This window comes from Kogia breviceps, chromosome 2 (genome assembly GCF_026419965.1).
Source record: "Kogia breviceps isolate mKogBre1 chromosome 2, mKogBre1 haplotype 1, whole genome shotgun sequence".
Taxonomy (NCBI): domain Eukaryota; kingdom Metazoa; phylum Chordata; class Mammalia; order Artiodactyla; family Physeteridae; genus Kogia; species Kogia breviceps.
In genome coordinates, this window is record NC_081311.1 from 132585611 (window position 1) to 132599379 (window position 13769).

The following is a 13769-nucleotide window of genomic DNA, read 5'->3' on the forward strand; positions in this document are numbered from 1 at the left end:
TCAAATGGCTTTGAAAGCAGCTGATCACTTCTGTTAGGCACTGATGGATAATGTCAGCTATGGCTTTTTTATATGCAAAATTATTTTACTTAAAATGCAAACATTTTGAGAACTGAATCAAAAGCATGTATTAAAATTACTACAGTAGCAGGGTATCAAGAGTATTATGTTGCCTTTTACTTACGGTTTACAGTTTTGACTGGTAATATTGTATTTAGCCTCTCTGGGGAAGCAGAATTTTCTTCATCCGTCACATATTCAAAATTAATGATGAACATCATAGCCACGCCCTCTTGGTTTTTCACTGGAATTATGTGAGTGTTACAAATGAAAGTAGAACCTAAGGAGATAAAAAAAAAATGAGTGTAAGGTCAAAAATATGTCTTCATTTTGGAGTGTCAGTAATATTAAAATTCTAACAAAGCCCTATAGAATTTTCTATCCTAAATGACCACTGAAATTCAATTAAAATTTGATTTTTAAATATCATATTTTATTGCACATATATTTATGTAAAAATGCACAAATTTCCCAGAAAGATTTTACAGGCAAATTCAAGTACTACATTATGGAAAAACGGAATCAAATCTTATTTATTTTTATACTCACCACTTTAACAATAATTTAAAAAGACATTCTTTAACTTTCTAGAAATAACTGTCAGCCTTTTCTTATATATTTTGATTAATTCTGAATCTATATAAAATATAGCTCTATAAATAATTAAGATAACTAATTTTTTCTCATCATGGAATAATCTCAAATTATTTCCTTTTTCTTCTTTAATTTCTTAGACATCAAATAAAAATTACTGACTTTGTCTTAAACATGTCCTAATAATTCTTTCCTTTTTTGTGTAAAATTCACAATGCTTAAATCACAACGATTTTGTTTGGTTTGTATTCTGTTAGAAAATAAGAACAAAACTTTTGTCTATATTATTGTGTTAATTTGATCTTTTTAACCGGGAAGATGATATTCTTTTAAAAGCACGATTATAGGGCTAATAAGATACAATTAGAAACTCCTAGAAATGAAATGAACAAAGGGATGACTCAGTTTACAACTAACCACTGCCATCCATCTTTGAACAGAAAACCCAAGATCCAAGATTTAGAGAAGACAGTCAAGAAGCTGAGTTCTTTTAAATCAACTGACTTCTGACTGACTTCTTGGGTCTGACTTCTAAAGCTGAGTATTCCCTCAGAGCAGTTTCCTCACACATTGACCCTCTGAATATTTTCTTTAGTTGTGGTGATGGAAATCTCACAGGTTAGGGATTTATTTGGGTTCAAAACATATTGTATTTTTAAAAATGCAAACATTTCAGGAAGAGTTCAATCATTTAGGCAATAGAGAGTACTTTGATTGCATTCTCTCTCTTTTTTCTTTTCTAAACAATTAGCTGGGACCTTTTTGCATCTTGAGGAGAAGGATGGTTCAATGTAGAGGCAGGATCAGGGTGGGAGCAAGATCTGTCTGGCATGAAACTCCGAAGGGAGATGTGCAAAAGTGAGAGTGTCACTGGCAAAGCCCATTGGGTCCCCAGGAAAAATAAGATGGAATCTAGGTGATTAGATACGGTCTAACCTCTTCTTCTGTGCTTAGTCTAGCTTCATTTGCTCATAGGGTGCCTCGGGCAGCGGCCTTGCACCCAGCACTTCAGACCAGAGTTCCTAGTGCAAAATGGCTGCGCCCGACACGCCAACTCAGTGGGCCTCGTGCAGAGTCGCTGCGTCCCTGGCACTGCAATCTGGAGCCTAGAGGAGCCTTAGCCCCACCCCACTCACCAGAACTCCACCCCCCTTCCCCACTGTCGGAGCCCTATAAAGCAGCCCCGTCCACAGCCTTTGCGGGCAGGGTAGGCGGCCGTGGGTGGAGGCAGAGCGTGGACTCTAGAGCAGGAGCTCACACCTCCTCTCCATTTTGATTCAGTTTTGATCAAAGAATAAACTTTCCTTTGCTTCTGAACCGCACTCAGTCTTCTTCTATTGGCTCGAATGACATTGGGCAGGGGGACCCTCGGTGAGGACCAACTCAGGAGGGTCTGTAATAAGGGGACCTCAAGAGGCTGGAGACAGGGGCATTGAGAGCTCCAACATCTACTCTGGATGCTAGTATTCTAAAATGGTGTTCCATGTATGCTCTCATTATTAAAAACAAAGTAGGAGAAAACTCTTTCCTTTCTTCTCATCCCTGTGAAATGGCTCCTGCTGCCAGAGCTGAGAACAAAGGCTACTGCTAATATTGCTATAGATGGAGACATCACAGGTCGAAGGGCTTTTGAGGATGGCCCTGGAGCTCTAATTATTATTTATGAAATTGTTTCTATGGGTTAATGTGTTCCAATTTCCAAGGAAGTGATTTACAAATACACTTTTAGAACATATACTCTCTGTAAGTTGGGGATGTCTATGTGCTAGTGTTGATTCAGATTTTCAAATGTGGATAAGCCTCCTCAGTTTGAAATGTAGATGATGTTATTCATAATTAATTTCATTTTTTTCTATAGATATGGCCATAGTTTTGCAGCTGTTGGAAAGTACATCTTAAGAATGAGGTGCTGCACCTTCACAGTCTTCAGCTACATCTTCAATTCATTTAATTAAATAGTTAGCTAGAGCAGTTGTCATAGTTTCCATGGTAACAAACAGGATGACTTTAGTAAACAGAAAATAAGCAATTTAGAGCTGTTTCATTAGCACTAAAAATAGAATAGCTTCAGGCCAGGCATCACAATACAAAATGATTAAACAGAGAGTCTGAGGAGATGCTAGAAATAGCCATTATGTATTTTGCTAATGAACCAAAATACATATTGATTTTACCACTTAAAATGACATTTCCTGGATCATTTAGAATATCATTGTGAATTCACAGATTTGTTACTTCACAGTTTCAAATCTTTCAACGTCTGAGGTTTACTGCTGATTGTACAATAAAACATAAAGCACGGTTTTTTGACAGATCAATAAATAAAAGATGTAGCAATAGAGCTCTAATAGGTTTGTAATAGGGCAAAGAAATTTTGCTTTCAGTAATATGGGACAAAAATCCTGTCTTTCCATACTAATGCTTGTACATTTACTGTCCAGTGCAATAAGTCATACAGTTACGGTGCTTTATTAAAAAGTTTGGGGCTTTCTTGGTGGCGCAGTGGTTGAGAGAGTCCGCCTGCTGATGCAGGGGACACGGGTTCGTGCCCCGGTCTGGGAGGATCCCACATGCCGCGGAGTGGCTGGGCCCGTGAGCCATGGCCGCTGAGCCTGCGCGTCTGGAGCCTGTGCTCCGCAACGGGAGAGGCCACAGCAGTGAGAGAGGCCCATGTACGACAAAAAAAAAAAAAAAAAAAAAAAGTTTGGCCATATGCGTTGGTTGCATAAGCATATTGAGTAAGTGTAATTAATCTAGGATTACTGCCCACTATCATTGTTCCCTGCATGTTTCTATTGAGCGATATATCTCCTTTAAAGTCAACTGAAGACACACATTTACATTTTTTTCTCTTTTAGTTTTAGTATTTAATGTCTTCATCAATCTTGCATAGACTCCTGGAAAGCAGATACTGAAAGGAGATATATGGAATTTATAAGAGGAGAAGAATCAAATACATTTTACAGTGCAAAAACAGTTTAGCTTGCATAATGCTACAAACTACAAGTTCTGTTAAGATACTACTTTTGTAAAGCAACATTACTCTAAAAAGTCATTACTGTGTGTTCCTAAATATTTTTCTTGATTGCAACAGCGGGAGCAAGAGAAATGGAAGCATAACCCAGCAAATACTAATCTAGCAATGAAGACAAAAACAGACACTTTCAATAATGTTTAAATAAGAGAACTAAAAAACAAAATCTGGAAATAAAAAGTTCAGGCCTTGGTGAAATAAATCTTGTATTCAAATGAAACTAATAATGTTTTTTTAAGAAGCAGCTTATTTACAATAACATTATCCAATGATTATAAAATTATACATGCAATTATACTAATATTAGTTAGACTCAGGTTCATTTCCATGTTTTGTCTCCTGAGTGAAAACACTGTCAAAGTGGGAAAGGCTGCTTAGAAGGAACAGTGCTAATTTTAATAAAATGTTTAGAATGTTAATTTTTAACTGTAGCCACAGAGCAAGCAAACTCGTGGTAATCTGAATAGTTACTCCTTTATTAATTAACTCCTAGGGGCATTTTAAAACAAAATACCAAGACTCTTCCTTCTGAGCTGCTTGAAAGATGTTTTATTCTACTGTTTGTACTCATGGGGTATCGTTACCCTGAAATCAAAAAATGTCTACTGAGCACCTAATATTGGGTCAGGAACTGGTCTGAGTTCTCAGATGGTAATGAGAAGAACAGCAGTGAGAAAACAAATCAAGGTCTTGAACTTGTAAAACGTATATCCTACTGGGGGAGACATCATTAATAAACACATATATCAAGTAAAAATAAGTACAATGATGAAGAAGAATGAAGAACAAGGTGGTAGATAATGACAGTGGTAAGGGAATGCTTCTCCTGCAGAATGACATGTAAGCAAAGACACTTAGGAAATGGGGAGGTGGGCTATGTAGCTCTGCCAGTGCAAAATCCTTTAGGTGGAAGCATGGCTGTGAGCTCAAGGAACAGTATGGAAGCCAGCATGGCGGTTGTGGCATAGGACAGGCTTGGACAGTAGGTAAAATTAAAGGGGAAGTAGGGAGCTACACCTTGTAGATTGTGGGGAAAGGATAAAGGGTAGGAGGTTGAAGCTGGCTTCCCATTGCCTTCTGACCTGAAGCTGGCTGGGAACTGTAATTTTAGAAGTGAGACCATTTGTGTAACAGAAAGTAACCAGAAGGCTTTATTATCTGGGAGTGACCTAATAAGGGAAGGATCTGCCAAATACCATCCAAAGTCAGTAGGGAATTACTCTGGGGAATAAAGTTTAATGGGATGATGAAAAATAGAAGTTAGCTTGCATTTTGTTCATAATCCGAGCTTTGCACTGTTCAGTAGAACTCATACAGGTATAAAGCTCTTAGAACAGTACCTGGCATGGAGCAAAACTCAACACTGTGAGCTATTAACTTTTGCCTCTTGTTGGAGGGTCTCCAGAGGGGAAAGTTAACTCTCAAGTCTATGTAATTTCCTCCAAGCTTTTACCATTCTTGGAACCACAAGCTACACTGTTTGCTTGTATTTCTGGGCACCAAGTGGAGATTATTATTCTCTGAGCTGATAGGTTTACTGAATGCCTCAGAGTTTTAAATTCCTTTCTTTCTAGTAGATTGGGATGGGGGGGGGCTCTTTGAGATTAAAAAAATACCATTGGAGACCTGTCCTAGAATAAAAAGTAAACATACAAAGGCATTATTAAAGAGGCAGCATTGTTTTTTAAATTGAAGAGCCTATTACAAAAGCAAAAAAGGACTGTTATACTTCTTAGAAGGAGAAAGCTACCCAGTCACAAATGACTTAAGATATAACCAGGTGGGGCTTCCCAGGTGGCGCAGTGGTTGAGAGTCCTCCTGCCGATGCAGGGGACATGGGTTCGTGCCCCGGTCCTGGAGCGGAGCGGAGCGGCTGGGCCATCCATCCAGAGCCACAACAGTGAGAGGCCCGTGTACCGCAAAAAAAAAAAAAAAAAAAAAAAAAAAAAAAACCCTTGGTATTTTAATATATATTTATATACAGAGAGAATGTAATTTTAAAGTAACATTAACCCCTTTTGTCCTCTGGTTTTAGAAATGTTCTTTTCTAACTCTTCCATAAAGTGAGGAAACTAGGGGAAAATGTCAGCCATCTGCACCAGTAAATAATAACTATTAATATTAGATATAGCCAAGTGGAGGCACAAGAGAGAAACGAGCCAAATTTGTACTTGACTTTTCAGTATGTAATGTTTCCTTTTATTTCATTTTCTCAGAACCTCTTCCATCTTCTGCTCTCTCCAAGCCTCCAAGATGAAATATTATGAACCTCTTCCTATCAATGAGGTGCATCATTAGATATATTAATTTCTCATAGAACTATTGATGACATAATGGATTACCACTTTCTGGATAATTTTTTTAAGGGGAGTAGTGAAAAACAACAATTATCACAAGATGAGCTCTAATGTGGCCTCTATATAGAAGAAATATTTTGGATGTGTGGATAAGACCTTTCAGATATCCCTCAGTTCACACCATATAAGTCATTGCTTGCTGATATCAATATCACTTTTGGACAATTTATGACCTAAAGAACGGGAGAGGACCATCATGGAATCCTGGAACAAGACTCACCCCCAATGTGACTATACTCAGAGATAAGGCCTACAAGGAGGTAATTAAGGTTAAATAAGGACATAAGGGTGGGGCCCTAACCTAATAGGACTAGCATTCTTATAAGAAGAAGAAAAGATATCAGGAGTCTGCACACGCAGAAGAAAGGCCATGTGAGGACCCAGTGAGAAGGCAGCCATCTACAAGCCAAGAAGAGAGCTCCTACCAGAAACTAATGCTGCTAGCACCTTGACCTTGGACTTTGTGCCTCCAGAACTGTAAGAAAATAATTCTCTGTTATTTAAGCCACTCAGTCTGTGGTACTTTGTTATGGCAGCCTGAGCTAAGATGCCCTGAGGTGGAGCATGTCAGGGCAGGCAGCTAGTGTTGCTTAAACAGATTAAGCTGAGAGGAAAGTGGTAAGAGATCCAGGTCAGAGAGATAACAGAGCAGGGGAGTGGGATGGGAGTGGAGGGTGGCTGAGGAAGCAGCCCTTTGTGGGCATTGCAATGACTTGGGAAAGGGAAGTGGTAGGCTCTGGCTGCTGGGAAGACATGGACACATGAAACATTTTTTGTTAGTTTGTCGAGTAACTTGGTTTACATAGACTAATTGTATACTAGAGCACAGAGTGTGAACTGGGAAGTGATGGACAAGGCTTGAGCCATAGGAGGTCATGTCCTGATGGCCTTCTATGTTCTTGAAATTCAGCTTTTGGTGTTGGGGATACAGTGATTGTTTTAAGTATGAGAGTATCTTCAGAGGAAGTATTTTAGTGTACAGACTGAGGACACGGCTCTTTTAGGTCCTAGTAATGTGTTAGAGAAGTAATTTCAAAAGGTAGAGGAGCTAAGTGAAGAGACAGAAGGCACTTTTAGAAAGACTATTAATAACTCATACAATATCATATCAACAAGAATAAATGGAATAGGTAATTCCAATGAGCCCATATAGTCTGTCTGGCCTTGTGGATTGGGTCAAACTTGACTGCTTGTGGGAGGCAAGTCTTCTAATATTCGCCCATTCTCTTACGGTACCAGTCACCTGTTTAAACCTAAAGGAGTCTACTGAGAGCACAAGAGGAGGAACTACGTGAGCTAGCAAAACCACTTTATACAAAAAACATTATTAACAAAAGAACTGAGCTGCGCCTCTGACAATGCATTAGGTCTAAAGAAATAAGCTTAACATAATAGTCACCAACATACATAGATTTAACATAACAATCACCAACATGATTAAATTGAACAACTGTGAACATATTTAGATAGTTTAGGTACCTGATGGAGTAACATGGGACTAGAAGTAGTACCCTTTCCAAATTTCCAGGAGAGATTATATATATGCCTTTTATTTGCAAAATGAAGAACTAGCCTAATTTACACAAGCCTTGTTGTCACGCTCATACCCTGTGTGGTAGTATTAGCACTGAAATGTCAACAGCACGAATTATTTATTTTTAATTACATCTTATTTACAACAATTTTAAACATTCAGAAAGTGCTGAGGCAGTGCCAGTGAGTGGTAAATTCCTTGGATATGTAGCTCTGTGCAGTCCCTGGAATTAGACAGACATGGCTCTGCTATTATTTGCTGAGTGACCTTGGGTAGGTTACTTAATCTCTCCAAGACTGAGATTCCTCATCTGAAAAGTGAGGAAAGGAAGGGAGAGTACCCACTTCACAGTATTGTTGGGAAGGTGAAATTAGACAATACATTGAGAGTACTTAGCATGGAGTCTGGCATGTAGAAAGTGAGCAATAAACAAGTTTAATTGTTATTAAATAGAGTAGGAAAACCACTTTCTCAACCATTGAAATGGTGGTTCAATTTCCTTCAAAGGTTTGATGATGAAATTGAGTCATTCAGCTCTTAAGGAACTTCAGAGATAAATCCATCAGCTTAATCCCCTTGTCTTCAGAGGAGACAGTACCTCAGACATCAATTTGAACAGAATGACAGCTTAGTAGATGGAAGATTCTTTTATCTTCTAGTGTCTTAACATGTGTCTCCTTAACTTTGTAGTGACGAGGCCCTTAGTTTGATTCCCATATTTTTCCTGTCCCTGTGGACTGTTCCTATTGCCTGTAAAAAGTATACTATATACCAGGTAACTTTGTGATAACAGAACCCTGTCTCTTTTGGCAAGCTCCATAGTGCGGAGAATTTGGTATATAGTAGAAATGTATGAAGCAATCTTTATTTCTGGATTTGCTCGAGAAGTACCATGATCAGTATTTGAAAGCACAATTTAGAAAGAAAGGTAATAATAATAGCTAACGTCTATTGGGTGCCAGCCACTGTTCTAAGGGCTTTACGTACCTTAATACATTTGCACCTTCACAAAAAATTGATGATGGTACCATTATCATTCCTATTTGCAGATGAAAAGTAAGCCATGCACAGTCTCTCCTTGCCCTTGATTTTGGGGCATTTCTTCCCCTTTCCATGAAAGTAGCCTGGGTAGGCTACTTGGTTCCAATTCCTTCTTTATGCCAAGACCCTGAGTTCCATGATTTTTAAATCAGGTAACTTCTAAGAGGTTTTTATCTTTTATAAGCAATGGCCTGAGAACTAAAATTCTTTCCACTTCTTTCTCTCAGTCTTGCATGGTCCTCCTGGCTTAGGCAGAATTCCCTTCTGCTACTTGGGAGACAGGAAGGCATCATCTATCTGTCCAGGCTTGCCCAGCCCCACATCCCATTTGAATGCATCCAGTCATACACTGCCCCATGACCACTTTCCATCTCTCCTTCTTTTTATCAGCTCTGGGCTTTCTAAGAATAAAGGTGCTCCACTCTGCTCCCTCAATCCCTGTATACTATCTTTACTACTACTATTAACAACTGTATAATTAAATCATGGCTACTATTTTCGGAATGTCTTCTATGTGTCACATGCTTCTCATGAGAAAACTTTATCTCAAAGAAGTTTCTCTAGTAAGTAGTAGAACCAGGCTTTGAACTCAGACCTTTCCAGTTTCACTCTTTCTCTTACATCAGTGTTTCCCAAACAGTGAGATGTTAATTGATGTTACTGGAAAGGGCTTTCTGTTAATGATCCAGTTTGGGAAATGTTCTCCTCTAGAAGATGCTCAATGCACATCATTGTACTAGAGGTTTTGAGAATTTCTGTAAAAACAGGTATATATTTACTTTGTTTAATGCAGCACTTCCCAAATCAACTTGACTCTGAAATACTGTTTTAGAGAAATTTGCAATAACATCCAGCTCCTTGGAATGCCATTGGAAAACAGTGAATTGGGTTAGCTCCCTCCCTGCTTTAAAGACATCCTTCTGAGAGGGACGAAAGTAAATATCATAGGTCACCTAGATGCTTAAGTGACAGGGAACAAGGGGCTGAAGCAGGAGGGGAAAGAGAATGGCAAAGGCCAGTGTTACCCATGCAATACATTTTGCCTGGTGTTGGTCCTGATCTAAGCTCTCAGAAAGCCAACTAAAATAGTATTGGCATATTTGATCACATATTTTGCAGCAATGGTTTTCCCGTAAGTTAGAAGGTTACCACTAAATGAAATATGATAGAGCACTTCACAGACTAGGTTCAGTTCATACTATTTGACAGAGATCAGGTTTTAAAGCACAGAAGCCCTCATTCAATCTCCATTACTATTCTGCATCAGATATTCCATGAGAAAACTCTGACATCTGCAAGGAAATATTTTCACTCTGTTTTCTCAGGAAGTCTTCCCTCTTCATTTTCAAAATGCGAACATACGTGAACTTACAATTATTCGTTGACTCTCACTCCTTTCCACTGACACTTCCTCTGTTTACATGAATGTTCAGGTGTTAGGTTCTCATTATGCTTGTAAACTTGATTTTTGAAAAAAGCAAGTTTAATTGTCTTTCTAGACTAGATAAACCACTAAGAAATTATTTGGGAATTGAAATAAGGAAGAAAAACTCTTACACCTTGTCTGACTCATAAATTAGACGGTCTCTGTAGATGTACTATTATGATTACCCACTTCCTAGCCCTGGTTCCCATTTAATTTTTGAGCTATTTGGATTGAATTAGTGTATTGGGACATATAAGTGTTAGAACAAGCTGAGGCTGATTTACAGGCAAACCAAGTCTATGTTTGTAATCAGGAACTTTTGGGGCACGTTTATGACAATTTTTTAATGCTTTGTGGTTTTTACACCAAGTAAATATTTGTTTTTTGGTTCAAAATTTTTTTCATAAGACATACTCATGTTACCAAGCCTCTGATACACCTCAAGCAAGTCCATCCCACCAAACTGCCATTTACCCAGTAAAACTGCATTAACACTGAACCAACTGGACTGACTCAACATAAGAGCAAATCTGGGGCTTCCCTGGTGGCGCAGTGGTTGAGAGTCCGCCTGCCGATGCAGGGGACACGGGTTCGTGCCCCGGTCTGGGAAGATCCCACATGCCGTGGAGCGGCTGGGCCCGTGAGCCATGGCCGCTGAGCCTGCGCATCCGGAGCCTGTGCTCCGCAACGGGAGAGGCCACAACAGTGAGAGGCCCGCGTATCGCAAAAAAAAAAAAAAAAAAAAGAGCAAATCTGCACCTCACCCTGGTATGTACACACTACTGTCAAGGTCAGACACAAGTAGAATCCTGAGGCTAGGCACCGCCATGCGAATGTCGTTGCTGACGAAGGCTGTGCACGGCTGTATGCCTGGTGTGCTGTGTGCACGGTGTATTCTTGGTTGTTGGTTTGCTCTCACTGTGTTTGCACAGAACTTGACGGGGTTAAAATTAGGCTCTGTAGGCCTGTCTGGGACAAAAGCGATAGAAGCAGAAAAAGGTGAAACTGAAGATATTTCTCTAGGTAATTTAACACTCCTCTCTTTTCACAAAATTTCCTATCCTGTTTGACCATTATAACTTGGGATTTTCGTTTTTATTTTTTAAATGCCTAGGCTACTTTTACAAAATAGCAGAAGGAGCAGCAAGGATGTCCTGTCCTGGAAACTAGTGAAAGCAGGGCTTTTTCCTCCCATTGGCAGCATGAGTGGAGAACTCCTGGGCTTCGACACCAAGCTTTGGGGCATGTGGCTATGACAGATGTTCTCTATTCCCGAAGGCTGCCAGAGGCATGGACGTGCAGCAGACGCCTTATGGAGGGATTGCTTTGCAGTGGTTCATCTTGCCCTGCATATATTTTTCCAGAAACAGTTGCATAGCTACACAGAGAGATGTTCTATTTAAAATTCAGCCAGACCACACTTCTTGTTGCTTTTGTGTTTTACCCGTACCAGGAGTCACGACCAAGCCTAGTGCCTTTTCAAGGTAGCAGGGTAGTGACTGCCATGGTCCAGCTACACACTGAGACCACAGAGAAAGATGTGGGGTGGGATGATCTGATTGACGCACACAGCAACATGTTAATCTGAGGGGCAAGACGTACTTTCTGTATCCATGAGAGAATGTAGAGTGTAATGGTTAAGCATAAAGCCTCTGCATCAGATTGTCAGGGGCTAATTCCTGGATCTGACACTTGGCAGTGTTTGATATTAGAATAAGTTACTTAAATGCTCTGAGACTCAGTTTTTTCCTATCTGTAATATCAGAATGATGATGCTACCCATTTCATGGAGTTATTGTGAGGATGAAATGAGCCAACATCTGCCAAAGTTTAAAACCTTGCCATGTGTATTGAAAGAAGTGTCTCTTATCATAAAGAGATGATCAAAGCATAATTTTGAGTTCTGTAGCCAATAAGATGGACCAATCATATTTTTAAGTTGGGGAGAGGGGACAAAATGTGCTTGTAATATACCCATTTCCCTTGTGAGCATCTAACTGCCTATGCACACTCTGTATTTCCAGTCCTATTGGCCTCTAACTTTATAATTCCCTCCCCAGACCTTGCCTCTGCTGTGCCCTTAGCCCTAAACTTCTCCTGTCTTATCTTTTATGAAAATTTACCAGTCCATATATTTAACCAAAGGTCTTCCCTAAGCACTTGCTGACAGAGATACATGGGGCTTAATTTTCAGATGAATCTCAGCTCTGGTATTTGAAATTTTTTGCAGATAAAGCCTCTGCTCTTTGGTTTTACCCATGACTAGAAATATGCTGGACATGTGCACTGGGAGGAGGCTGAGGTCTGTGAAGCCAACCACATGCTCCGGCCTTGCACCTCCAATGGGTTTTATTATTTTTTTTTTAATTAATGAAAATATTTAATATTAATAGTTATTATTTACTGGTGCAGATGGCTGACATTTTTCCCTAGTTTCCTCACTTTATGGAAGAGTTAGAAATGAACATTTCTAAAACCAGAGGACAAAAGGGGTTAACGTTACTTTAAAATTACATTCTCTCTCTATATAAATATATATTAAAATACCAAGTTTTTTCTCTGGATGCAAAGATGTTCATTCTTTTAAAAATGTCTAAAATAAAAGGAAAAAAAAGTCCCCTTTCCTCCCCTCAAGTCAACTTTTGTGCTTGAGAAAATCTTCTATTCCATAAGTCTGATCGTAAAAACTTCAAGTATTAAAGTAATTTGTACATGTAGAGAGAAAAATGACTTTTTCAAAATATACAGGGGCAGCTGCCAAATTGATGTATTATATACTGTGGTTCTGTTTCTTGAAAGAATTTTTTTCGTTATTTTTACATCTAACAAAGGAAAAAATTAAAAAGAGGGTAAGAAACGATTCCAGTGGGATGATTTTAACATGCAAAATGCCCCTGGGGTTTCTTCTTTGCTTGCTTTGTTCCTCCTTAGCCTGCCCACGCCTCCCTCCCCGCCCCCCCCCAACACACACACACACACACACACACACACACACACACACACACACACTTTCTGTAAAACTTGAAAATAGAAAGCAAAAACTCTCAACTTGTAAATCATGTGATTAAAGTTGATTACTTATAAATATGAATGTTGGATCACTGTATAGACTGTTAAATTTGATTTCTTACTACCTATTGTTAAATAAACTGTGTGAGACAGGAAAAAAAAAAGCCGGGTTAATTCCAACAGCTGAAGGTTAAGCCTTTAGCTCCTCTAAATAGGAACCTCCATCTGAATGTCAATGACTCTTTTTGCCTGATGACTGTGAAGCTGATCAGTGATTCTGTATGTCAACATGTTACCTCTCTCAGTTAATCTAAACCCACTTGATAGGAACTTCCTGGAGATAAAGTCCTATATCAGAGAACTTTCTCTAAAGATGGAAATTTCAGGCACTGTGGTGAGCCAATGGTGGAGATGTTTTGAAGGCAATGGAGACTTTTATCACCCCTCAAATGGTAAAGAAGAACTGAAAAAAGTATTAGATAGAACACACTGGTGAGATTTCAGTAGACATTATAAAACCACTAGCAAGGTTGATCTATCATGTATTACATTTGAGAAGAAAGAGATTCAGACTTTTAAGATGAAAAGAATTTATTTCTTAGATTCCTTTCCTTTACTGTCATTGTAAATTTCTACGGACAAAGAAAACAGACAATATTATTACGATTAATGCTAACAAGAACAGGAAAGGAATCAACATTGAGTCATCTAGTA

General features: G+C 39.0%; 1 protein-coding gene across 14 annotated transcripts in view; it reads right to left on the reverse strand.

The window, feature by feature from the left end:
* The window catches only part of KCNH7 (potassium voltage-gated channel subfamily H member 7), a 455266-nt gene that overhangs the window by 146673 nt on the left and 294824 nt on the right, over window positions 1–13769 (reverse strand). For all 14 annotated transcript variants that reach the window (XR_010839123.1, XR_010839125.1, XR_010839124.1 and 11 more), the window contains one exon: window positions 185–340. Coding sequence is in view for 11 of the 14 variants with exons in the window: in XM_067026191.1 (XP_066882292.1) it covers window positions 185–340 (156 nt within the window). In the remaining 3 variants the exon portion in view is untranslated. The remainder of the gene's footprint in view (window positions 1–184; window positions 341–13769) is intronic.